The sequence below is a fragment of the Solanum lycopersicum genome, chromosome 6 (genome assembly GCF_036512215.1).
Source record: "Solanum lycopersicum chromosome 6, SLM_r2.1".
Lineage (NCBI taxonomy): Eukaryota > Viridiplantae > Streptophyta > Magnoliopsida > Solanales > Solanaceae > Solanum > Solanum lycopersicum.
In genome coordinates, this window is record NC_090805.1 from 50865002 (window position 1) to 50892049 (window position 27048).

Here is a 27048-nt window from a genome sequence, read left to right on the forward strand (position 1 = left end):
ATTTTAAAAAATATATCCTAAATTGATTTGAAACGAAGTTTAAGAAAAGAAAGAATGTTTTTTAATCTTGTGATTTTAAATTAAAATTATGTCAACCAAAATGACTTTTAATCTTATGACCTTAAACATGTCAGGTAGAAAGTTAAAGTATTATCAAAAAAAGGAAAGGAGTCGATTTTTTGAAACAAACTAAAGAAAATTGAATTAAGGGATTTCGATCTTGAGACCTCCAATATGGAAGTTCCAAGCCCAAATCACTAGATCACCCCAAAGTATTATTTACCAATGTTGGAACTCCATATTAAATTCTGACGCTCCAAATGTCCAGCCTTGGTACGAGGTGGAGTATTAAAGAGTCTCACATCAAATGAAACAGGATGGGTGGTCTCCTTGGCTTTGGAATATTAGGCGCTTAGATAGATTGAGAAAAAATCATGCTTTGAACCCTAGGTCTACCAGGTTTGCACCATAAGGGAATGAATTAGAAACAATTTTTACTAGTGGAATTCAATCAAAACTGAAAACTTTGAAGGCAACCATTTTGCACCATCTTCTCATACCACATATTAGCCTGCTCCAAATTCCCTTCATCAACATACACTTTTATCATATTATAGTAGCTGATTGAAACCCTTCTTAACGATCTCCTCAAACAACTAAATCGCCTTTGACACCTCAGAAACTTTAAGTAAACCTCGTAATCTAATATCATAACTGCAAGTATCAGGAAGAATATTTCTCTTTTTCCATCATAACTCACAAGTTTTCAGCCTCAGAAAACCTTTTACTATCAGAAAGTGCTTTTAACAATGTATTAATCCCCCATGCTTTTCAATCTTATCCATCAAAAGCACAGCAGAATACACAAAACCAGCCTTGCACAACGCCTTCATCGCGAGGTTATAGGATGTTAAATTAGGCACAATTGACAATTTCTCGCGTAATTCACGAAACAGCAAGCCAATTTCATCATCTCTCTCTGATCTGATGCATGATTTCAAAAGGACGTTGAAGGAATAGACAGTCCGCTGACAATCTAGTTGTGGCATTTCGTCAAACAGGTTAAGTGCATTTTTGTGATCTCATACCGGAGAAGTATTTGGCTTTGGCAAGGCGGTGAACAGCCATGTCAAAATTGAAACGCCGCCGTGGGAACTCAGGACATATTGATGAACTTTTCATGAAATCTACAATTCCTTGATGTGTGTGATTGGTGGGGGTTTAAAGAGCTAAAAATTACTTCATCCGTCCATTTTTACTAATCCACAAGCCCGATATAATTTTGAAAATCAAAAGATAATTTATGTGCTAAGTATTTATGGTGAACCTTCTCCTTATGGTGCACCTTTAACGCCTCTTTACTTCGCAAATAACATGAAATGAATGCAAAAGAATTACATAAACAATTTTTCAAGTAGGGATAAGCCTCTGGGCAAATGCCACTATCCATAAACACTAAATCAGAATTTATATTTCTCTCTATCAGGAAAAAGGGCTAAAATATCTTTCGACTATAGGAATTAAAACAATAAAACGATTTTTCCCTCCGTTTAAATTTCACCATGAATGTTCCCTTACCACACTGCAAAATCAACTACTGATGGCTAGTTGAAGCACCTGATGTTCCATGGCAGTTTTCTCAATAAAAAATACAAAACTGATGTGTTGATTCTTATTGAGGTAAAGAATCACCTAAGATGCTTTTAGTTCCACGGATATGATCGATCAAAAGTTTACCCTTGTTTAAACTGACTGCCTCCTCTATTCTCCCACTGTCAGCCCAAATCCGAACTTGTAATCTTTCTTTTTATGATCAATCTGCAGGCACCATCAGGAGCAGATTTATAACAGTTGAGTAGCCAAAGTGCACAAGATAGAGACTTGTAAAAACGCGAAAGTTGTTTTGAAAGTAAAAGCTCAAAGAGTAAAGCATAATTGAAATTTGTATGCCATCCCCTTGAGAAGGAAAAAACTGCACCCGAGATGAGAGAGGTGGATGTTGAAGAGAAATTATATAAAGAAAAAGAATTAGACCTGCAGCACATATGACACTTACCTCGGCAGAAAGAATGAAATTAAGACCCATGTTCAGGCGTTCTTCCAGGAAAGCAGCAACACAGCCGTTGGAATCAATCTTTCCTCTAAGACGACACTGCAATGCACACAATATTACTGATCTTGACCACCTTTAATATAAATGAGCCAACTACAGCTATGCACCCAAAATAACATGAGAAAGTCCAAACATAGACTTATAATATTAACTATCTTGTGATCATCATAATACATGTAGCAACTAGAATAATGCCTAATCTTATGCGTAAAAATTTACAGAAGGGAATGAGAATATTGACGTCGTTTTGGCATCAAGGTGTCGAAAAATCAGCAAAAATAATCTCTTGGAGTCTGCATTTAATCAGTTCAAATTTAAAAGATAATTTTGCCAGAATCAAACATGCACACCATTTGAACTAGCTCAAATAATTGCAGCAGACCAGCAGTGCAATACACTCATCAAAACCAGATGACAGATAGATACTGAGTAAACTACAACTAGCAAGTGCAAAGCTTTGCAGCAAACATTCTAACAGTTTGTTTGCCACAGAAATTACCTGCCGAAGGATGTAATCATAACCAACGCTTGCTGTTACATCCCTAGACATATAGTTGTACATAAAGTCTGATGCTAGAGACACCTGCATGGAAGAAAGTCAATTATCAAGCCTACTCATCATTAACTCTATCTCTAGACTAGGGAATGCCTTTGTAAAACCTTGTCAGAAACTTTCTGAACATAGCCCAGTGCAACCATTCCAGTGCTAGCAACTTGCCCTGTAGCAACCTGCAGGCAGAATGAAACATACACTACTTAGCAGAAAAATTGAATCAACCAAGCAAGTTGTAACACACTCATTAAGCAAAAACCATAAATATTGAATTCTGGTGAAATCAGCAAAAATACAACACAATGAATAAAGGTGCTACTGTAAACTGCTTAAATATGTTTCATAAAGGAAGAGAAGAACCAGTGCGATTCCATGAAATTCTGCATCACAAATTATTAAGAAAAGCTACAAATATAAAGCAATTTGCTTTCCAGAAAACCTTTTAAATTTAAAGGAGTTTATAATACAGATAATAGGGAGATGCCAACAATGGCCTCAACATTTCCAGAGATTTCTTTCAAAGGCGCTTACTAGTTGAACCCTTTTAAAAGAGACCAAAATACGTACTGGTAAAAATTGAAGTCCATCAACTTTTAAGCATGATGACTATGTAAACAAACACAGGAAATTAACTAGTAGGAGTAAAAGGGATAGCAGGGCTAGAAAAGGAAATACAACAAGTAGTTTCCTTTTTAAAGGAATAGATCAAATATTTTCCTAAGAAGCATGTGTCAATCATTAGACCATGATTACATTCCAGAACACCTGATTGGCACGATAAAAACACAAGTATTTAAGGGAACAAATCACAAGGATATAAAATATGCCAGGTCGATTTAAGTTGCTGGCAAATAACTCTAAAGGAGAAGAACACACTAATATGATATCCCCAAATATCTGTCTAATACTAATAAAAATTGAACTACAAATATATCGAGGCAGACCAGGGTTCTGACAGCCGCGAGTGCACTATTATATCAAATGAAAATCTATCACCAGACTATAAAGACCCATAATAGCGAGCATATTCAGTTCGTGGTTAATTTCAACTCAATTCAATTCTTTTATTTATAAGCAAGCGATGAAACAAAATTAGACCAACCCATAAGATTTTTCTCTCAATATGGAGGGACTGATGGAGCCTTCTACCAATGCACCAGCTGTAATTTGCACATGCAGCTGCCACAACTAATATATCTCTACTTCTTGGAGGTAATTACATGTATATTAGATTTCCCGGTGCTGGTGCACCCTCAACCCCAACGCATTGGTCCGCCTCTGCGCTCACACCCATTAACAACTTCATGTTCTAAATGTTCTTTCATGAATTTATGTATCTTGTTGTTATCATAATACCTTCAAATTCCAATTATTATGTTTTTAAAGAGCATGCTACTCTAATAGGAGTATCTAATAATAAGCACTTTACCATCTTATCTGTGTTGTAACGAGCAGCATAACCAATGCCAGACTTCCGATGCTGACCAGCCCAGAATACTTCACCACCTAGAGACAAATGTGGAGTGATACTCTGCAAAAGATATAAAGGTACATTGATTGATCAAGAAGTTGAAATAAATATAATGTATGTTACATACACCCAAAAAGTAAGTAAAATGAACTCCAACCACAATCGAAGGAAGCACAAGAAAAAAATCATCCTGCTTATATATTAGTGATGAAAACTGCAAAATCAAATTGCTTTCAGCTGTTGGTGTGTAACAAGTCCATGAAAGTTGTCAAAATTATCGTTATTTTATGTTTGATTCAAGAGCTCCAGGCCATTGAGTAGATAAGCCCTTTTAATTTAATGCTAAAAATATCAAAAAATTATGCAGTATTATTCACATGTGATGAACGTCACTCAAACAAGAATTATTCACATGTGATGAACATCACTCAATCAAGAAACTGTCTTTACAGAAAATCGAAGATTTATGCATAAGTGGTGCATCATTGGAGTAAAGCGCGGGACGATCTGTTTGATATTTTTCTTACCACTTAAGTTTTTAGGATCATGAGGATGGTGAGGAACATCTTAAAGATTCCAAATCTAAACTAAGATATCTCGGTTATTTTCAAGTTGGGCATCAAAGGTAGTGTTTGAACTGGCATTAGTCACAAGGTTTTTTCTCTTCTTTGCTTTTTCCCCAGATGATCTATTTTTTGACACAACCTGAAATTATTTTTATCAAATAGAGACACTACAGGATATTTATCTCTCGCTGACACTAGACGAAACTACCCTGATGATTATTCTTTATCTATCTCCCAATCTTGCTAGGTCTTATTCCCATTTGCCAGCGTGATATTTATTCATACTGTTACTCTAGCCCTGATACACGAACCCTCTACACTGTATTCCAATTTTGTGAAATTGTGGTATTCCCTGCTTGAATCAAAATTGACTCTGTTTGAAACTTCAAGATATTTCATGTAACTTGTGGACATAAATGTGTGAAACCTTTAAATTGGTTTTTCCTGCAAATGATCAGAGACAAGGCCATTTACTTTTGAAAATATTAGTGCTTTTAATGATGTATTTTATTGGCTAATTTGCAGAGTTGCAAGTCTTGATTATTTACCTGGATGTAGCTGGCTCCAAATAATGCACCATTCCCCAATTGAAACTGTGTTCTGTAGTCTTTACCCTTAACAAACAAAAAAAGACAAGAACACGCAATGTTAGTCTTCCTAAGTCATCTAGGCTATACCGTAGTTTGTGCATAGTATGGGTTGACTTGATCAGAAATAGAATACCACATTACATTCCAACCGAAAGCATGAATTAAATCCAATGACTTGCATGCCCTGAGTTTCATGCATAAGAGTAAAGAAAAGTACCTTGTAATCAAAATTAACCATGCCATGCGACATGTGTGGCTCACCCGTTAGCTGATAAGTAGAAAAATATGAGTTATATGGCTTATTCTTGATATATATTAATTGCTTACCAACACTATCAAAGGTAAGCAATCAAAAATACACATACCTGACCATTAGCCTTCATTGCAAGATTCTCAGACAACTCACACCTCACTCTTGCATTCACCCTACCGTCTGTCATTACTCTCCCAAAAAGCATCATCTGCAGGAAACAGTCATTGCTCCAACACTCAGATAATCATGTGGATTTCAGACACTAGATAGGGATAGTATCAAATACACACCTTTGGATCTATAAAGTTGGCACCAAACTCATAGTGAGCAGTTGGAATTTTGACTACATCTGTAGACTGAGTAGGAAGTTCCGTGGGCCCCATGAAAACACTAACAGAAATAGAAGCAGATTTCTTTCATAATTGAGAAAATATCCCTCTCCATCCAAGAATGGGGAAAGCATAGTAATACATCTGATATGTGTCTAGAAATGCCAAATCTACCTGTGACTGAGTGAAAACCTCTGATTAAGTCCTCTGGTAAAGTCAAAGCGCATCCCTTCAAAAAGCTCAGGCTTTAAAGACACTGCCAAGGTAAGACATGCATTAATTGACACATCCAAGAGGGAGTTGCTCGAATGCTAAGCAGCACTCACTTCCAACCCGAAGGTTGTGAATTTGAGTCACTAAGGGAGCAAAAAGGGTGGGAGCTCCTAGGCAGGCCAGACACTGGATAACTAGATCATGACTTAAGAGACATAATATTGATGACAGCAACAACACTAACATGAACTAAAATAATAACCAATCATTACAGTGTTTACATGCACTAAAACTTCTGCTAACAGTTCAATACTAATCTAGCTTGCAGTGGACTATGAATCCGACAAATTTGATCTCACTTCTGTTTTTTCCAAACATTAGCTGATACAGAATCTACACACTTTAAATTAATAGAAGCTAAAAATTTTGCGTCAAATCCTATACTGGTCTGCACACTCATTTAACCCTTCTCTATGTAAGCATTTTAGCACCCCTGCACGAGTGTTGTGAAAGGCGAGGTGACCCTTCATCGCCTATTAGCTTTGAGGCAAGGCGATTTTCAAAAGACGACGCCATGGCAACAATGGCAAGAAAGGTGTTGCTTTCATATAATCTTTAAAAGAAGGCAACTAATTTAGGATTTTAAAAGTTAAAGGTATTTTAGGTTGTTTTTTTCAAATTTGTATAGTTGCACTCTTAGAATGCAACTGCGATTCCAACCAGTCGACTCAACTAGACTTCTCTGGCGACCAGCTAGATTTTTTCAGGTGACTCCAAAGTCCAATCAATACTTATTTCTACTTCTAATTTCTTCTTCAAAAGTCTTCTTCCCCTATTTCTTTTTGCTTCTTCTTTTCCCAACTTCGGAGTTACTTCTACCTCTTTTTTTTTAATTGTTTTGACTTCTGTTCTGTATTATTCTCATTCAAGTTCTAGACTTTTAGTATATACTATCTATTCTCAGTTTTTAAATTGAAATATTTGCAAATATATTATTGCAATTGATTGAAATTTCGATTATTTATATATGGAATTAACTATTTTAATTTTTTTTTATATTAATTGGCACCACACTTCAAAAAGGCGAGCTCCTAGCCGCGCACCTCACCTTCCTTCAGACGAGGCAGACCCTTTCTTACCTTTCGCCGTCCAAAACCCATGCACCAAAACTTCAAATCAAGAAACTACACATCGTCTGGAGTTGATACTGCCTATCTGATATTATCAATTGGATTAACAAAATAATGTAGCTACAACTAAAGGCTTCAATTGCATTTCAGTCTAGCTATACAGTAAACAATCAGCAGCAAGTTGGAAGAAAAGATCACAACTACTTCGTCTCAATCCAAAACTAGTTAGGGTTGCAGAAATTAATCTTTCAAATCCATTTCACTCTAGTCACGTCAATTAAATTCCAATACAAATCAAGTCAGATAAAATTAATGGAATGAAAATTGAACACAATGATCAAACAATAGATGAAGTACAATACTAACTTAAAGCTTCACGGTGGATTTCTTCATAAGGAATAGGACAAGGCAAGTTGAAGTAATCGACTTTCTCCGGTTCGGTCACCGTCGGCTTTGAGACTGCCGGAAAATCTGTAGCTGCCGGAGGGACGAGAGTGGCCATTGTGTAAATAGAGGAAAATGTGAAAAGTCTTCTCTTTCCCCTGAGAGATATAGAGGAGAAGGAGAGAGTTCAGTGACAGCAAAGGTGTAAAATAAACCCTCACAAAACCCCTAAAATCAATTCGGCAGAACCCGACCCGGTTTTATTCGGTGGAGTCCGAAGAATGTGATGGGTATATAATATTATTTTTTATCTTTGTGTTTCTTTTATGAAAATAAAGAGTTTTTTTAAAATATAACTTTAATTAATTTAAATAAAGCATAACAACAATAAGATGATCCAAAAAAAATGACAAGATTGATTCGTAGAAAAATGAAAGTGGATTCGAAAAAAACTAAGGTGAAAACTATCGTTAGTATAATAATAATATACGATATATTTTAATGAATTATCATGCATATATTTTAATAAATTGTCATGAAACTATGTAATTATAATATTTTGTATGCACATATGGTAAACTTTATAAAATTTGAAAGATAAAATTAGAAAGTTACTTATTTGTGTGCATTGTCATTTAAACATTAGTGATATAATAGTGTATGAAATTATTTCCAAGTGAATTAATGTGTAAAGATTTAATTTTGAGATCATCGTAACATAATTTTAGTCCTATAAAAGGTTTTGAAGTTACATATATTTAAGGACAACTTTCACATATAGCAAACAAAAAATTCATATTTGTATGTTATAACAAACTTTGCATAATTGCGCTCCACAGAAAACATAAAACTGTATAATTTGGTATACATATACAATTGTATAATTCGCTGGCCTAAATTGTATAATTCGCTTCGCTGCAATTGTATAATTTGTTTTGCATACAGTTGAATCGAATTAAAATGTATGTATATTGCATAATTATAAGTGTATAGCAAGAAGATATATGTTTTTCTCGCTTTATACAAAAACAGAAACACAATATATACACTTCTGTTGTATAAAGCTAGAAAAAATTGTATTTCACTACAATTGTATAATTCGTTGGCCTTTTTCTCTGCAATATTTAAAGTAAAATGTTTGTAAATTGTATAATTAAGTGTATAACACGAAGATATACATTTTTGCATGTGTATATACAATTTTCTCTCGCTTTATACAAAACAGAAACAGAATTATACACTTCTGTGTATAAAGTGAGAGAGGCGAGCGAGAATGGAGAGTGGCGAGCGAGATTTTTGGGAGAGAGACGCTGGCAAATTTTAGCTAATGTTTGCTATGGAGCACAATTAAATCAAACCCTAGCTATTCCATTTAATTTAGGTTATTAGTTTGCTATTATATACAATTTTTCCTGTATTTAATTAGGTGAAATGGTCTGGTGGATTTTTATATTTGTGTCAGTTTATATTTTGAACTCTTCTACTTATACTTTTGTCATTTGAACCATTAAACTCAATAAAACATAATTTAACAATTTCTCTGATCATTGACCAAGCTTATGTGTCTTTAAGATGGTTGAGTTGGCGAAAATACGTGACTTCTCGCATCTTAAGGCGAGTGAACAACTTTTTTAAGTTTAAAAAAAATATTAAAATTATAAAAGAAATATTTTTCTAAAAAGAAATTGATTAAAAACTTATTTCTTCTTCCAAGCTTAATTGTTTTCCAATCTCCTTCCGCATCTCAGCAGTAACCTCAAAGGAGCAGCAACCATGGCGAGAATAAAAGATCATGAGTTGAGGAATAAGTCGAAGACAGACCTTTTGGCTCAGTGAAGCATCTCACGGTAGAGCTTGCTCTTCTCCGCGTTGCAAAGGTAACCGGTGGAGCTCCTAACAAGTTATTCAAAATCAAGGTGGTAAGGTTGTCAATTGCACAGGTTATGACTGTCATCTCACATAAACAAAAGTCAGCTCTTATAGAAGTTTACAAGAACTAGAAGAACTTGCCTCTTACAAAAAAGTTTGGCCAGATTTGATTGTATGGTGGCAAGATCTGATTGTGTCGTGGCTTAGGTTGTTGTTACTTTGGAGGGAGAAATAAAAATAGTGATAGTGTGTGACAATTGAAACTTAAGGAAGAGGACAGAAACTTGGTCACTGCTGCAGGTGACCAAGGCTGCCGTAATATATATATATATATATATATATATATATATATATATATATATATATATTGATGATATACATGATAGAGTTTGAATACAAATAGAAAAGAGCTATCCTAATCAATAAAGGATGTTGAGTTTACATAGAAGACTTATTGTCATCTAACACCCTCCGGCAAGCACATGTCGGGTTTGGAGACAGTGAGCTTGGATCGTAGATGAGCAAAACGAGGGCAGCTTAGAGCTTTAGTGAACACATCAGCAGTTTGATCAATGGAAGGAATGTACTTAACACAAAGCTGGCTACGAGTAACCTTTTCGCAAACAAAGTGATAATCAATTTCAATATGCTTCGACCTTTGATGAAAGACAGGATTGGCAGTGAGATAAATGGCACTGATGTTATCACAGAATATCACAGGAAGACAAGGACAAGGAAATCGGAGTTCCTTGATCAAACTAGCTATCCAAGATACTTCTGATGCGGCAAATGCAATGGCACGATATTCAGCTTCAGTGCTGGACCGAGCTACTACCTTTTGCTTCCGTGAGGACCAACTGATTAGATTAGGACCATAATATGCAGCAAAGCCATGATGAGAACGACGATCATCAGGATCAGCAGCCCACCCTGCATTACAATAGACATGTATACTAGATGAAGTGGATGGAGTGATGGAGATACCATGCGTAAGGGAGCCTTTGAGATAGCGAAGGATCCGTTTCACGGCTTTCCAATGATCTAATGTAGGATTCTTCATGTATTGACAAACACGACTAACTGAGAAGGAGATCTCTGGTCGCGTAATGGTCGCATACTGAAGAGCATCAACAATGCTCCTAAATAATGATGGATCATCAAAGGTTTCACCATGTTTGGACAATTGAAATGTGGTGTCCGCTGGAGAAGGAGAAGGCTTGCAATCTGTCATTTTTGTTCGAGTGAGTAAATCTCGAATGTAGCTAGTTTGAGAGAGATGCATCCCAGATCCGACACGACTAACTTCAATACCCAAGAAAAATGAGAGATTACCAAGGTCTTTTAAAGAGAACTCAAGATCAAGAGATTGGGTGAATGAGGATATATAAGAGGGATCACTACCCGTTATGATGATGTCGTCCACATAAACTAAGAGGTAGGTAGTGGAGGAAGAAGTATGACGGACAAACAAGGATGAGTCAGAGTAACAACAAGTATAACCATGCGATAGGAGAAATGTTTTGAGCTTGAGAAACCAGGCGCGAGGAGCTTGCTTTAGTCCATATAACGCTTTCGACAAGCGACACACAAAATGTGGGTGAGACTTGTCAATAAAGCCTGGTGGTTGAGACATGTAAACAACCTCCGTAAGGTCACCATTAAGGAATGTATTGTTAACGTCTAATTGCTTAAGAGCCCAACCTTTAGTCACTGCATAAGATAAAACAAGTTTGATGGTTGAAGGTTTGACAACTGGGCTGAATGTATCATGAAAATCCACCCCCTCTTCTTGATGAAAACCTTTGGCAACTAAGCGAGCTTTGTACCTTTCGATTGAACCATCTGCTCGTCGCTTAATACGGTATACCCATTTGCAACCCACCACATTTGCAGTGGGAGGGCAGGGAACAAGTGTCCAAGTGCAGTTACGACACAATGCTTGATATTCAGCTTCCATGGCGCACAACCACTCAGGAGAGGATGCAGCTTGCTTATAGGGTTTTGGTTCACTGGCTATAACGGATGAAACTGGGGTAGGATGGCGAGATACAACAAGTGTTTTAGGCTTGAGGGAATTTGTTTGAGCTCGTGTGGTCATATGATGATTGGAAGAAGTAGTAGGCCGGAAATATGTGGGAGCATTCTGATATGTGCTTGAAGCAGAGGACGCGACGGCGGGCGGATATGTATTGTGTGGTAGAGATATTGTGGTGGATGAATGAGGTACTGGTAGGACTCGAGTGGGTAGGGAGGATGAGGAAGGGGAATCTGCTAGTGAATGGAGTAAAGGTGAGGTAGCAGATGTGGGAAACGCATTGGAAATTGATTGTAGAGAAGTTAAGGATGAGGGTGGTGAGTTGTCACTGGAGCAAGAAGAAAACTTGTTGTAATGAGGATAGGGAAATCTATCTTCATCGAACGTCACATGACGAGCAATGTACATCCTATTGGTGGGGGGATAATGACATAGATAACCTTTATGCTTCGAACTATAACCCAAGAAGACACACGGAAGAGAGCGAAAATCAATTTTATGATGATTGTAAGGACGAAGAAAAGGGTAGCATAGACACCCAAATTTTCGAAGGAGTTGGTAATCCGGTGGATGATGACATAGAGCTTGATAGGGTGACTTAAAGGATAGTATGGGAGTGATGGTACAGTTATGTAGGTATGTGGCGGTAGAAAAAGCATGCTCCCAGTATTGATATGGAAGACATGCGCGAGCAAGTAAAGTTAGTCCTTTCTCCACAATGGTGCGGTTACGTCTTTCTGGAGCCCCATTTTGTTCATGAGTGTAAGGACAAGAGAGACGATGAGTTATGCCGATGGATTGGGCATATGAAGACACATTACGATACTCCCCACCCCAATCAGTTTGCAACGTTTTGATGTTTCTGCCAAATTGTGTGGAAACCATCTTATGAAAGTATTTAAAAACATCAAATACTTGTGATTTTGTTGACAAGAAAAATATCCAAACAAATTTAGTAGAATCATCAAGAAACTGAACAAATTACTTGTTTCCATTAATAGAAAGATGCGGAGAAGGCCCCCAAACATCAGAATACACCAAATCAAAAGGGAATAAACTACGACTTGAGGAAGATGCTAACGGGAGCCTATGACTTTTTCCTAATTGGCAAGATCCACAAACTGAAGGCATTTTGTTGGAAGTCACTGGAAGATTAAAACTAGAGACTAGACGACGTAAAAGTTGCTCATGGGGATGACCAAGGCGCTCATGCCACACTTGGAGTGATGCTCGAGATATGACAAAGGCGCGAGGAGTTGAGGATGAGATAACAGGAAGCCCACCACCATCGAAATGATATAAACCATCATCAATTGACCCGCGGTGTAGTATTTTTCCCCGATGATCCTTCACAAAACAACAAGAGGGATGAAATTCCATAAAGACATTATTATCTTTAGTAAATTGAGAAACACTCAGTAAACTCTTGGTGATGGAAGGAACATGAAGAATTTTATAAAGATGAAGAGGTCGAGTAGCACAAGAAAGCTTAGAGGAGCCGATGTGATTAATAGAGAGTTTTTGGCCATTACCTACAGCAAGTTGATCCTCACCATTATAGTCTGTGTGAATAGATAGTTGAGACAAGTCTGACGTAACATGATTGGTAGCACCTGAGTCCGCAAACCATGAATTATCAATAATAGCCGAAGGAGACATCATAGAATTAGTCGAGGGAGTAACCATATTGGCTTGTGGACGGCTAGAGGATCAGGTTGGTGGGTAAGTATCCATGTTGGTGCGGTTGTAGCAATTACGAGCATGGTGGTTGGGTTTCTCACATATTTGACAGATTATGCGAGGTGATGATCTATTAGAGGAACGAGGGAGGTTGGTATTGGTCGGGCGAGTGGAGGATTTTTGAGAGGTGGTGACACTTTGTTGATTAGGATATCCAGTGATGGGGGAGCAGTTGGAGTATTGACGAGATATGGCATTGGCTTGAAGTTGGAAGGATTTGGTTTCCTCAGCCAGTTTCTCCTCTTCTTGGAGAAGTAAACCAAGAAGTGAGTCAGTGGTGAGGTTATCAAGGTGAGGGTTAATGGCAGAGCGAAAAGGTCCATAGGAAGAGTCTAGTCCGAACAAAATAGCACTCATAAGTTCTTCGTCTGTTATGGGACGGGCAGCAAGGGCTAGACTATGGGATATAGTTCGTTTCTTGTCAACATAGTCCATAATGGTTGAAGAACCCTTAGTGGTGGTTTGGAGTTGGTGGCGAAGTTGCATGACGCGAGCTCGGGATTGAGATTGATAAAGGTTGGAAAGATATGACCAAGCTTCACGAGTGGTACGAATGTGCATTACGTAAGGTAGGATAGAATGGCTCATGGTAGTTTTGAGCCAAAGAAGAAGGGTTTTGTCGCGCTTCTTCCAAGCCGTGAAGGCTGGATTTGTTGTGGATGCAGAGGTGTCCTGAGTAGTGGTTAAGATAGTGGCGGATGGAGCATTAGTTCCATCAAGATGACCCTCCAAATCAAAGGCTTCAAAGGCAGAATATACGGTAGATTGCCAAAGGTAATAATTTTCGCGATCAAGTTTTATCGGAAGGCCGGGAAGGGCAATTGTTTGGGAGTTGGAGTCAGTTATGGAGAGATGTGTGGAAGAGGATGACTGTGGCTGAACGGCAGCGGCAATGGACTGGTTGGAGTTGTCCATGGTGGCGGAAAGAAAGAAAAAAAAAGTTGGCTCTTGATACCAAATTGAAACTTAAGGAAGAGGACAGAAACTTGGTCACTGCTGCAGGTGACCAAGGCTGCCATAATATATATATATATATATATATATATATATATATTTTGATGATGTACATGATAGAGTTTGAATACAAATAGAAAAGAGCTATCCTAATCAATAAAGGATGTTGAGTTTACATAGAAGACTTATTGTCATCTAACAGTGACGGAGATTAAAAAGGTTGAGGGAGAAAGTTGCACAAGTGAGATAATTGATGAAATCTTGAGAGTCTCCATTGATGTTGGAGTTTTTGGGGATAAAAATTTACAGAGGCGAGAGGTTTGCTTCAATCCGTGTATGGAGGTGTAACGAGTAGGTTCGTCCGTTTATCCACAATTCTCAAATTCTTGATGTTTACAGCAACAAAAATCGCAAATATCGCAAACAGAGGCATTCTTGAGTACTGATGAGGAGTTCAAAGACTTTAGCTCCAATATGCACAAATTCCAAGAAAAAGAACCGTTTATTCACAAATCATGTTTACGTCTAATGTTCATGGTGGCACAGAATCATCTGATAAAGCCAATATAAGTTTAATTGGAAGAAGGGTTTAAAGGAAATAGTGAAAGAAAGGTGGAGAAGACGAATAATGGTGCTGTTGGTTTTGGGATTGTGAAGAAATTGCCAGGATTTGTCCAATTTGCCTTTGGCTATTGCTGAGATGTTTATTGTTGCTGCCTTAATGGCCGTAGGAACTTTCATTGACCATGGCGAGGCTCCAGATTACTACTTGAGGGAGAAAGTATATGTGATTCGATATCGGCAATGACTTTTTTTTGGTGGTGAAATAGAAAGAATTAGAATGTTAATAATAAATTAAAATGTTATTATTTTATATTTTATTAAAAAATTTTGGTTTATAGTTTTTAAAAAATAGTTATGAAATAATTAATATATGTGACGTGGATATTACATGTCAATTATATAAAGGAGAGTGAGCTACACTCATGGTAGGAGGGACTTAAAAGACTTGTTTCAATTGAGTGCAAGGGTTCAGATGACAAATATATAAGTAGAAGAATTCAGAATACAAACTGATACAAGTATATAAGGATTCACTAGACCATTTTACCGTTTAATTATTGTTATTTGAACCGTAAATAATGTGTATCTATAGTCAATCATTTGTTGTCCTTGACAAGCTATCTTCAAATATTTTGTGTTTGAAGTTGTTTTGATGTGAATAAACATATAAAAACGTATCGCATAAAAAGTTTACTCAAATATCAATAAATATAAAGAACTGAAAAATATCCAAATATTGATTTTTCTATTAATGCTTATTTATAATTTTTTGTGAACCAAATTTTAACTTTTTTTTTAATCTTTTGAGATTATATTGTTTTTGGCTAAACATAAATTTCATAAGAGTTAAGTAATGAGACAAAATTTACATATTATTTTCAAAATTTGTTATAGTATTCAAAAATTGTTATGAAAAAATACCAATAACTAACAATAACTAATATAATCTTTGTGTGTGAGAATTTGTGTATTGTATTGATTTTCTTTGGATATATATATCTTCTCAGACATGTAATACAACTCACATGATATTATAATATGAATATAAGTCTGTCATAAAATAACATAACTCACGTGATATTATATTCATATTATAATATCACGTGAGTTGTGTTATATGTCTGAGAAGATATATATATCCAAAGAAAATCAATACAATACACAAATTCTCACACACACAAATATTATATTAGTTATTGTTAGTATATATATATATATTCATGTATAAAAATTTAAATTTGTTGTTTATGAAAAAAAATATTTGTTATTTTGATATCAAAAGTACTTTATTTATTTATTAATTAAAATGGATATTGAATAGTAAAAAATTGAAGTTCTCAAATCTGAGGACAAAAATTAAAGTTGGACAGAGACATTTTGGGGGAATGACCCGAAAAAGACATGCGGCCCACTTTTCCCCCATTTTTCAAACAACGAAGAAATAGTAATACTATTGTACCGTCTCACTTTTGAGTCTTTTTTCTGACCAGTCAACACTCAACACTGTTCGAGCGCCACCTCCGACGACCACTCTGCCGGTAAACTACCCTTCCTCCGCCTCCTAACGGCCTTATTCTTACTCACAGCTCTATGTGTACTGTTTATATCTATGTCAGAATGATTATTATGTGTTTGATAAAATGACATACTACTTTTTTGAATCAAGAACTGTTTTTTAAGTTAGTAGTAGTAGATAGTAGATACAGAGTACTGTTAATAGAATTAAGAAGAAGAGTACCACATCACCTAGAGACGGAGCTAGAAATTTGAGTTTATGGGTTTTAGATTTTAGAAAATGTAGTTTACTGGATTTTTGTTAAGTTATTTATGTATCTTGAGTGGATTTTTGAAAACAAATATAGGGTTTGAGCAGTAGATGCTTCACACATATGATTACTTTTCTTTTTTTTTGTGTGTGTATAGCCAATAGCTGATGTAACTAAGCTTCAACTTCTTTACCTACTCGAAAGCTGATGGGAATACGGATTATGAGGAAGTGTCATATATGATATGACTTTAGTTAAGAGATGTTGATGACTAAGTAGATGTACATATGAGTTGAAGATAGAGAGCATTGTTCTCTACTTAGTCTCTTATAGGACAACTTGTTGTAACCCTTCAAAATAGGTTTTGTCATACCGTATTGAACCCTCTGGACTTGTTCTGAGGGGTTTTGCTATAGTACCCTTGTTCGCCTGGTAATACTAGATCTTCATTTGTGGTGATACATTTGCTGAATGACAATTGATCAAGGGCTCTTCCTGACAGCAGAGCGAGCTCCTTTCATTCATTTGGGATTGTGTGCTCTTTGGATTATGGTTGTTGGACTTTAATGCTTAGTTTCTATCAATTCAAATAGATTGTCGAAGGAAACAACAAGTGTAAGGTAAAATAGTGTGACTACGAGGGAGCATAATCATGTTCCAGCAGTAACATGTAGCTTCTCTAAAAGGCAGAGAAAAATCTTAAAAACAAAACATGCTAGCTCTCAGGTCCAAATCCCAAGAGCTAGCTGATTTCTATCCATTTGTCGTAATCTTGGTGGACAGACTTACTTGGTACTTATTGATGGTGGGAGCCTGCGAGGTATTATATGGAATTAGTCAAGGTGTGTGCAAGTTGACCCGGACACCAAGGTTATTGAAACAATATATGCATAATTTTACATAGAAAAGTGATGCCAAGGGTTTGCTGCTGTTCGTATTCCTTTCTTTCGTGTTTTATTTGTCGACTAATTCTCTTAGAATGCCAGTGAATATTCTTCTCCCATCTGTCTGGATATTCTTGTGCACTCGAGAAGAAGCATTGAGTAATCCAGAGACCTATTCATGATTAACAGTAAGTTGTAAAACTTTTGAAGGGGAACTACACTTTTTTGTAGTATACTTGTGGATATATAGACTAAAGTTACCAGTTTTAAAAAAAATGGGAGGAGTTATATTTTATGCTTTATTACTAACTTGGGTTCTCTATGTTGGAACTTGACATGATGAGTGCAACTAAGCATGATTTTTTCAGTGATTCTTAAAAAGTTGATCTGTCTCAGAAGTTAGAGTACTCACCTTCGCAGAAACAAGTTATTTCTTTGATCTATTTATTTTAGTTCCTAAGGTAAAAAACATCATCGTTCAACATTAACCTATTTTTCATTCCTTAGGAGCTTAATGATCAAAGGCTTTCACAAAATGAATCAACTCTCTAATGGCTTCTCATGTCTGAATTTGGATGTCGCCGATAGCCAGGATGACACAAAAACTCTTGGGGAAACTGAGACAGTAAATGGAAGAGGTAACGGCTGGGTAGCAGAATTTGTAAATATGTGTCTGCATCATACTAAGATTTGTAGATCAATAGGTGTGTTGAAAAAGAATAGTTCAATAATTGAATGGTCAATAGGAAAAGGAGGGAATAATAGTGAATCCCCAGTCCTCAGTATTCATTTAGTTCCAGAAACTCAAACATTTAACTATCCCTGCGAGAAAATGACAATTTGTGAACTCTGCAGGTAAAGCCAAGGAAAAAGATGACAACTCAGGAGAGTACGAATTGCCACTTGTATGGATTGACCTTGAGATGACTGGTAATTCTTAGTTCATGACTCGTGAAATTGGTTTGGTTCTTAAAGACACATATTGAAGCACATCAATTAACATACTTTGCACATCCTTAATCACTATTTGCATAAAATATAAATATTGCTATTGGTTATCCTGAAAGATAATATTTCTGTTGTCCTAATGTATATGGGTTCTGCCAATTTTCATTCAATAATTGTACCAGATTCACCTCTCTTTAGATTCTCTTCTTGGATACCAAGGAATCCTTAGGTCCTTAATCCGTAAACTATCATTGTGTCACTAACAACGGATCTTGGATTATATTAGGTGGCACATAATACTTGCTTAGTAGATAGACTTGGAGGATGAGACTCCCTTGAGTATAGAGTTGCCAATACAATTAAATTGAGAATATGGCCACATCTAAACGTAAGCTGGAGAATTGTAGGCCAATCAACTTGATCCAAACATAAGCTGGACAAAAACATTGTCTTGCTCATCTTACGTCCTGATGCATCAAAAAATTGCTGCGTTGTACATCTCCAAAAATACTCTTGAAGATTAAAATTTGGAAGTATAATTTTCTTTTGACATTTCTTCCTTTGTAGGTTTGGATATTGAAGTTGAAAGGATATTGGAGATTGCTTGTATAATTACTGATGGAAACTTGACCAAATCAATTGAGGTAAAATTGTCTCACCTTTCTAACTTATCCCATATTTCTATTCTAGTTTTGCACTCTGTTAACATCATAATGATTGAATATTACAATATAATTCGAAGTTAGGAGGAGAGATCTAAAGTAATGTATATGGTACTTATCATCATAATGCCAATTGGCTGATAAAATTTCTTTCTCCACTTTGCTGAGTTTGCTCTAGGGTGGTAATATTGTTCTCTGTAATTTACAGAATTTTGTCTACCCTTCTCTATCACTAGAATTTTGCCGTGCGTGATCACTTGTGCGTCCTATACATCTCTTCAATATTTTCTCATCCTTCTACCAACAGGAATTCATTTTGTGCTTTCAAAAATAGGGTCCTGATTTAGTTATACATCAAACTAAGGAGTGTCTGGACAATATGGGAGAATGGTGTCAGACCCATCATGCAGCGAGTGGTAAGTGGCTTAATGTGTATGCATGAGGTTCTAAAATTGTCTTATGAGAAATACGACTAGCATTTCATTATAGAGTACATTTTGTTGATTCTAATGTTAGTTCAAAGATGAAACTTAATGTGATTTAGGTTTGACTCAGAAGGTGCTCGAGAGTACCATCACTGAAGAAGAAGCCGAGAAGCAGGTATCATATTCCCTTTAATAAGCCCAAAAAATGTTCTTTAAGCTTGTTTGACAAGTTTTTAAGACAATCCTTGGACAGTATGCTTCTGTCATGGGCAGTATCCTTTGCTTTCAGACTAAGAGGATCATATGATTTATCCAAATGAATTTAGATTTAGATTGTTATCACATACCAAGTTTTTAGCTATATGTTTGATATAGTTGCCATGATTGAGCTGCATGACAATTCTGGATTTAAAAGAACCCACAGACATCCACACCTTTCTTCGCCCTTTTGCCTAATAAAATGGCATGTTATTCACATACATTCCTCATGAGCCCTGGATTCTACAAGTTGGCTTCTTGGATTAATATTCCTTTTTCCCTCGCATCGTGCAGGTTGTTGAATTTGTCAAGAGAAATATAAGGACTTATACACCACTGCTCGCAGGAAATTCAATCTATACGGATCTTCTTTTTCTGAAGGTATGGTGTGTGTTTGTCTGAATCTATAGATACCACTTGGAGGAACGATTCTACAAATAGACGCCTGTGCGTACTATATCATTTAGGTGGTCATTCCACTGAACTTCAGGATTATTCTATACTTCTTTCTATAGTCAGCCTTCCAACGTTGAGGCATATATATAACATCACCAGTTATTTACTCTTCTCTTTCGAATTTATATGTTACAGAAGTTCATGCCAAATTTGGCAAGTTTGTTTTCGCATGTACTTGTTGACGTCAGCAGCGTAAAGGCACTGTGTTTTCGTTGGTATCCAAGAGGTAAAACTATACTGCATTTTTAGGTTTATCTGATCTTTCCAGAGAAATATATCGGTTCGGTTGGGGAGTTTTACATGTTATATGTTGCTGCTACTTTGAATTAGACAACAGGAAGGCTCCTAAAAAGCAAAACAAGCACAGAGCTATGGATGACATTAAGGAGAGTATAGCTGAACTCAAATACTTCAAGGAGCACATATTCAAAGTCTCCAAGTCTAAAAAGTGACAGTGAATGAAACTATCATCTCATGATTATGATTCCCAAGATGTGGTGTTACCTGCCATTGTAAAGTGATTCTGGATTTTAGATGTAAAAAGGTGTTTGATCTAAATTATGAACTCAGCCATGTTTAACAAACTGATTTTGGCTATCATATTGAGTACCATTGTGTCCCTATTTGGCATTGTTGATAACTTTAAGCACACTTGACCTACTATAGGGTTTTTTTACTCATAAAAAACAATCTGTCATTCTCCTATTGGATAATATAAAGAGCCCACCTCAATTAGATTATTTATTATTATTTATCCAAACCAAGGAAATAAACTTCTTCAAGACCAAATTTGTTTTAATAAAAAAATATTGGAATTCTTTATTATTTATTTATTTTTGGAGTCTTAACTCCTCTCCATCTCCTCAATTTTTTACTTTGAATTGAAGACTCATGACATAATAAAAAATAAAAACGGCTACTATTTAATTAATTAAATCAAGATCTAAACATGATATAGATGATTAATATTTTATAAAAAAATTTATTATGTCATTACTCATAACAATATATTATTTTATCCACAAATACATTACACACATTTTTTTCTATTTTCTTTACTTAATTTTTCCTGTGGCTACGACTATCCCTCTGTTTTTTTTGTTTTTTTTTTTCATTTTTCTAATGAGTCAATCTTTAAAGTAAAATTGTTTGTAAAACTTTTTCTTTGAAAAATAGTTATCACATATTAGCAAAAAAATTAAGTTAACAATTTTTCCTATTTATTTATTTTAAAAAAAGGAAGATAGTTATTGTGGTTATCTTTATAATATATTGGTTATGTAAGACAAACTTTTTTAAAAAATTTTTAGAGTATATACAAAAAATTACTAGATCTTTTTTTAAAAATAAATTAAAGTCTTGAAGAAGTATATTTATTTTTTATTTAAATATATTATGGGGAAAAAATTAATAGAGATGAGATTTTTATTTTTTCTAATAAAAAAATGACAAATTATAATTAAAAAAAATTATAAAACACCAACTTTGGTTTAAACAGAGGCCTAGAGTTGTGAGGCCACCATTTTAAAACTAGTATGGCCTATGGGTTAGTCTGAACAATCTGTCTGACCCATATTGACAGCTCAATGAAGTATTATTATCATGAATCTAATATTATTAAATTTTATTCTTTGTTATTCAATTAATTATTATATGGAGATATTTTTTTCATAAAATGATATTCTTTATGATTCTTCTGAGATATAATTTTTTTCGTGAATTATGATAAGTTGGTATGACATAAAATATTATATAATTTTCTCAAACATCCATAAATATCTCGTATTCTAGTACACTACCATTTAGTATTGAATCCAATTTCTTAAATTTTAACTCACAATCCCAAAATGTTATTTGCACCTCCACTCTATTTTCAATTTTATAATGTTGGGTATTGTTGGAAAAATCATCAATCTATGACATAAATAACTAATTATCAAAGTTTATTATACATTATTCGCTTCGATTCTAATATAATAACCAAGTTCTTTGAAATTTATAATTTTAAACACGTCATAATATTTAATTCGTGCTATCCATAAAATTTAGTATCCCTAATTATAATGATAGAAATAGAAAACATTAGTCATATTCAAATTTGGCCAATACACATCCATAGCCTTTATTCATTTTTCTTTTTCGCGTTATCAAAAGCTAGAGTTAGAAAAATAGTTTTTTGTGTGTGATTTATTTTGAAATAAACGTAAAGTTAAATATTATATAATGTAATATTATTTTAACTTACAATCTTAATTTTTTGAAAAATTAAATTAGTAACTACCTTTATAAACCTAATAAAAGGAGAAACACACATTAACATCATTTCATGACAATGAAATTAATATAACACATGAAACATCATTCATGCAAACCACGTCGTTGGGAAAATATAGTTTTTTTTTTGGCAATTTTCTTCCAAACTCTTCATCTCTTTTTTCTTGATCATCAATCATTTCATAATCACTCCCCCAATTTATTGTGGGTGTGATTTCATTTTTCTCTGTTTCATTTCATTAATTAATTTTATCATATTTGCCTAATCCATGAAATAATTTACCAAAACTTAAACAGGAGAAAATAATAATAATAATATATGGAGGGAGGTGGAGAGGAAGAAGGGTCATTGGAATATACACCAACATGGGTGGTTGCTGCTGTATGCACAGTCATTGTTTCTATTTCTCTTCTTGTTGAACGTCTCATCCATTACGCTGGCAAGGTATATATATATATATATATATATTTATTTATTTTTTCTGTTCTTTAAAAAAATTATAATTATTTATCATATGAATGTGCAATATGGTTATATAAAAGATTTTCTCGAAAATGCAGGATAAGATTTTGTACTTGTAATGTGCGTAGCTGAAGCTTAGTGCACGTAGTTTTTTTTTTCTTAAAAGAGTTTATTGGTATTTCTATGAAAACAACAAATAAATAACATGCATTTTATTGTCATGTTTGAATCTGTCTATTGTTAAGAAATCAATGTCTTTATGAAATATAATGTCTTTGTTTTCTCTCTATTTCTGGATGACAGTTGGTTTGGAGGATGGTTATCCACCTGGGATCGATCCTTCTCAATGACTTCTGAGTTGAATTTGTCGCATAGGACAAGCCTGATACGGTTTTTTACATATAGTGTTCATCACAAGGGCAGAGAGAAAAAAAAAATTGATTTTCAACATTTGACTAAGATTCCATCATTTTATTTTTCCTTTTCAATTTCGCCATGTTATGAAACGGTTTACAAGTGGAATGGTATAAGGAATTCATATAGCGGATCTGAACTTGTTATTATTGATCGTTGTTGGTTTGTTCAAGTTTCATTATTTTATTATAGATGCAACCAATACGTAGCTTAGCAACATAGAGTGAAAGGTGGTCCGTTAAACATACTTCATAGGAAAATCATACTATATTAATTAGGTATATAGGTCAATTATTTTCATACATGTATATGTATATATATGTATTGAACTTTGAACATTCTTAACGAAATCTCTGGCTCTGCTACTGGTTGCAGCGTCTGAAGAAGAAGAATCAAAAGCATCTGTATGAAGCCCTACAGAAAGTTAAAGAAGGTTCAAAAATATACAACATTGATCAATTAAGGTTGTATTTATATATGAACTATTTTGTGAATGTGTATTATGTGCAGAGTTGATGCTGTTGGGGTTTATTTCTCTGCTGTTAACAGTATTTCAAAGTCGTATTGTTGAAATCTGTGTGCCTCCTCATGTTGTAACACACTTGCTTCCCTGTGCGTTACCGTTGGAGCATACTTCATTTTCACCTCCAACTCCAACTCCAACTCTAACTCCACCTCCGCCTCACAAAGAGCCTCAGGTTAACAATCAGGCGGTTCACTATCATGCTGGTCCTCACCATCAACGGCATTTGCTTGAAGAAGAAACAATGTCAGCTGAGGGTTACTGCCGTCATAAAGTACTTAAGTCATTGCTCTTAACTTCCAGCTATATACTTTGTGTTGGCGATGTTCTGTTATATCTGTTTCTTGTTAGTTTGCAAGTTACGAGTTTGGCAGAATCCAGTAACTTTGGCTGCACTTTTTTCCTTTTATGTTTGACAATATGACTTCAAACATTGGTGTTTACTTCTTATATAATACTTTCCGTTGTTTTTACAGAACAAGGTTCCGTTACTATCTCTTGAGGCGTTGCATCACCTTCATGTTTTTATATTTGTCCTAGCTATTGTGCATGTGACATTCTCTGTTTTGACTATTGTATTTGGAGGAGCAAAGGTGAGAGTTACTAAGCTTTTCTGCTTGAGTTTCTTTTACTTTGTCTTTCGGGCTGATTCATTGTTTGTGAATGTTTTAATAATGGCCTAGATACGTCAATGGAAGCAATGGGAGGATGCAATCGTAAAAGATGATTATGAATCCGAAGATGGTATGACTAAATAGGAAAGGAATTAAGTAAACGGTTGAAATGTAAAGCTACTAGTAATATTGGTATTCCATTTTGCAGCTCATTTGAAGCCAACAGTTACTCATGTCTTTGAACATGATTTCATCAGGAATCGGTTTCAGGGTATGGGTACACAATCAGCCATTTTGGGTTGGGTGGTAAGCACCCCCATTCTCCGCGAACAATATGGAATCTTTGTATTTCCATATGTGCCAAAAAACAAAAACAAAAACAAAAAAACTTCTGTTGTGTGATTGTTTTGACATATGTTCTCAAATGACTCGCGATAGACTCATATGATCACCTTCTTTCTCTGATTCGTATTGGTATTAATCAACTAACTTACTGTATTTTGGTGAAAATTTGCAGCGTTCTTTCTTCAAGCAATTTTATGCTTCTGTCAACGAATCAGACTACAGAGCGCTTCGTTTGGGATTCATTATGGTAACTATGTTCATTTGCCATAGTTGTTAGATAGAAACTGTTTTACAATGTAGTGATTTTTACTTGGCTTATACATAATATTAGTAAAAGCATATTCCTTGTGTAGACACATTGCAAGGGAAATCCAAGATTCAATTTTCATAGGTACATGATACGTGCACTGGAAGACGATTTTAGGACAGTTGTTGGTATCAGGCAAGTGATAGAATGATGCTAAAGCTCTTAGAATGTAGTTTCTCACTGCTGGTTCTTCAAATGAACTTGTCGCTCTTTGTTTTTTGTTTGTTTTGCAGTTGGTATCTCTGGATATTCGTAATCCTCTTCTTGTTGCTTAACATTAACGGTATATCCCAGCTCAAACTTGTTCACCTTGCCACACTGCTACGATTTCATGCTACAGCCTACTACAATGCTATTGTGCTTTGTGCTTTCGTTTAGAGGATAGTTTCGTTTATTGTGATGTGAAGATTGATACATCACTGTGCTTGTGCAGGTTGGCATACATATTTCTGGATTGCTTTCTTTCCTTTTATTGTGAGTGACCCCGTCATGAATTTCACTCGTATAGTTTTCATTCTTTCAGTCTCCTATCTATGAATTAACGTTCAGCACACGATCACGAGAGCTATCAATTTAGGCTCTTTTTTTTGTTAATAAAAATAGTTCAAGGGTAATCTGCACTGCTACTCTACTCATATTCAAGTCATAATAAAATGGTAGCCAACATGATCAAGGCTTAAAAGCAGCAGGAAGCTAAGTTGATTTTATGTTGCCTTTTTGGTTCTTCATTTTTTCAGCTTCTGCTCTCTGTGGGAACAAAGTTGGAGCATGTGATTCTACAGTTAGCTCATGAAATTGCTGAGAAACATGTAGCTATAGAAGGCGAATTGGTTGTAACACCATCTGATAATCACTTTTGGTTCGATAACCCTCAAATCATCCTCCTCTTGATACATTTTATTCTCTTCCAAAATGCTTTTGAAATAGCATTTTTCTTCTGGATTTTGGTAAGTCATTAATCAACACCATTCTAATTCAGTGTTCAATACAATTTTTTCAATGTTCCTTTCCTAAATTTCATGTTTTTTTAAAAATAATCTTTGTAGTTCCAATATGGCTTTCACTCCTGCATTATGGGAAAATATGTCTTTGTGATTCCACGGCTCGTCATAGGGTAGAGTTCACTACTCCTTCCTCTATTCATAACTTCATATATATATATATATACGGTGTGATTTTTCAGCGAAAGGAATTCAAATAAACCAACCCCCTTATTGCAAATTTCTTGACCCTTAACATTCATATATGAAGGTGGTTTTCATCTTTTTCCAGGGTAATCATTCAAGTTTTATGCAGCTATAGTACACTGCCACTTTATGCTCTAGTTACACAGGTGAGTTTTTACTCAAACCAATCGATGAAACTTAAACCTGAATGTCCTTCTCCTAATATTGTTTTTACATGAAATTATAGATGGGGAGTCATTATAAGAAATCGATGTTCGATAATCATGTTCAAACATGTCTTGTGGAATGGGCTGAGAAGGTGAAAAAGAAGAAGGGACATAAGTATGGTAGAGACGGATCTACCCGTTCAAATGACGGTTCTGTTGTTGCAGCATCACTGTCTGTAAATGACCACAAAGATCTCCCTCAAAATGGGGTTTAGCTAACATTTTGTTCAATGCCATTTGAACAATATTTTGTAAAAGTTAGGTATGATCCAGTATACCAGTTACTGAATATATATATGTATGATAAGAGCGCCAAAAAGCTTTAGATTTTTACTGTGCAAGATGAACTGAAATGGAGAATGATGGTTGGTGGAATTCAAAACGTTGATCTTGTTTGGGACCGAGGCATGATTATCTTAGGCTATTGCTGAGGTGAAAGGGGGTTTTGTATATGCGTTCCCTTGACGGTTTGATGTAAAATTAACTGGATATATTAAGTTTTACTTGATATAAGTAAAATGTACACCATTTGCCAACTTTGGTTTGTATTTC

At 35.2% G+C, this 27048-nt stretch overlaps 3 protein-coding genes across 5 annotated transcripts; 2 read left to right on the forward strand and 1 right to left on the reverse strand.

Moving 5' to 3' along the window:
* Positions 1–1394: 1394 nt before the first annotated feature.
* Positions 1395–7827, reverse strand: LOC101262530 (mitochondrial import receptor subunit TOM40-1). Its single transcript, XM_004242407.5, has 11 exons — positions 7585–7827; positions 6050–6131; positions 5837–5936; positions 5659–5754; positions 5511–5561; positions 5252–5317; positions 4096–4197; positions 2774–2842; positions 2613–2696; positions 2057–2152; positions 1395–1818 (listed from the first exon to the last, which is right to left on the reverse strand). Exons 1-11 carry the CDS (start codon positions 7718–7720, stop codon positions 1762–1764), a joined length of 939 nt encoding a protein of 312 aa, XP_004242455.1. The 5' UTR covers positions 7721–7827; the 3' UTR covers positions 1395–1761.
* An 8266-nt stretch (positions 7828–16093) lies between these two features.
* On the forward strand, positions 16094–20786 carry LOC101264943 (oligoribonuclease). Of its 2 annotated transcripts, XM_019214440.3 has the most exons (10): positions 16150–16302; positions 17517–17602; positions 17922–18052; positions 18270–18344; positions 18930–19006; positions 19359–19440; positions 19569–19624; positions 20002–20088; positions 20299–20389; positions 20494–20786. In XM_019214440.3, exons 3-10 carry the CDS (start codon positions 17929–17931, stop codon positions 20613–20615), a joined length of 714 nt encoding a protein of 237 aa, XP_019069985.1. In that variant the 5' UTR covers positions 16150–16302; positions 17517–17602; positions 17922–17928; the 3' UTR covers positions 20616–20786. The 2 variants fall into 2 exon arrangements, with proteins under 2 accessions (XP_004242463.1, XP_019069985.1); XM_004242415.5 differs by lacking the exon at positions 17517–17602 and having other exon boundaries at positions 16094–16302.
* Positions 20787–21264: 478 nt separating this feature from the next.
* LOC101260832 (MLO-like protein 1) lies at positions 21265–27032 on the forward strand. Of its 2 annotated transcripts, XM_019214439.3 has the most exons (15): positions 22742–22882; positions 23204–23592; positions 23690–23747; positions 23825–24111; positions 24314–24430; positions 24521–24581; positions 24660–24757; positions 24969–25043; positions 25150–25238; positions 25337–25386; positions 25537–25577; positions 25841–26050; positions 26150–26217; positions 26376–26436; positions 26517–27032. In XM_019214439.3, the coding sequence occupies exons 4-15, from the start codon at positions 23830–23832 to the stop codon at positions 26709–26711; spliced, it is 1347 nt and encodes a 448-aa protein (XP_019069984.1). In that variant the 5' UTR covers positions 22742–22882; positions 23204–23592; positions 23690–23747; positions 23825–23829; the 3' UTR covers positions 26712–27032. The 2 variants fall into 2 exon arrangements, with proteins under 2 accessions (XP_004242449.2, XP_019069984.1); XM_004242401.5 differs by lacking the exon at positions 23204–23592 and having other exon boundaries at positions 21265–22882.
* The last annotated feature ends 16 nt before the right edge of the window (positions 27033–27048 follow it).

Bases quoted from the DNA above. Each gene is read 5' to 3' on its own strand.
- LOC101260832 (XM_004242401.5), top strand. From the start codon at position 22,757: ATGGAGGGAGGTGGAGAGGAAGAAGGGTCATTGGAATATACACCAACA. The intron at 23,748-23,824 runs GTTCAAAAATAT...TATTATGTGCAG, and splicing joins CCTACAGAAAGTTAAAGAAG to AGTTGATGCTGTTGGGGTTT. The intron at 24,582-24,659 runs GTATGACTAAAT...TCCATTTTGCAG, and splicing joins TGATTATGAATCCGAAGATG to CTCATTTGAAGCCAACAGTT.
- LOC101262530 (XM_004242407.5), bottom strand. From the start codon at position 7,720: ATGGCCACTCTCGTCCCTCCGGCAGCTACAGATTTTCCGGCAGTCTCA. The intron at 5,937-6,049 runs GTAGATTTGGCA...TATTTCTGTTAG, and splicing joins AGGTTTTCACTCAGTCACAG to TGTTTTCATGGGGCCCACGG. The intron at 2,153-2,612 runs GTAATTTCTGTG...TGTGCATTGCAG, and splicing joins ATGATTACATCCTTCGGCAG to TGTCGTCTTAGAGGAAAGAT.
- LOC101264943 (XM_004242415.5), top strand. From the start codon at position 17,929: ATGATCAAAGGCTTTCACAAAATGAATCAACTCTCTAATGGCTTCTCA. The intron at 18,053-18,269 runs GTAACGGCTGGG...TGAACTCTGCAG, and splicing joins TGAGACAGTAAATGGAAGAG to GTAAAGCCAAGGAAAAAGAT. The intron at 20,390-20,493 runs GTAAAACTATAC...ACTTTGAATTAG, and splicing joins TTTTCGTTGGTATCCAAGAG to ACAACAGGAAGGCTCCTAAA.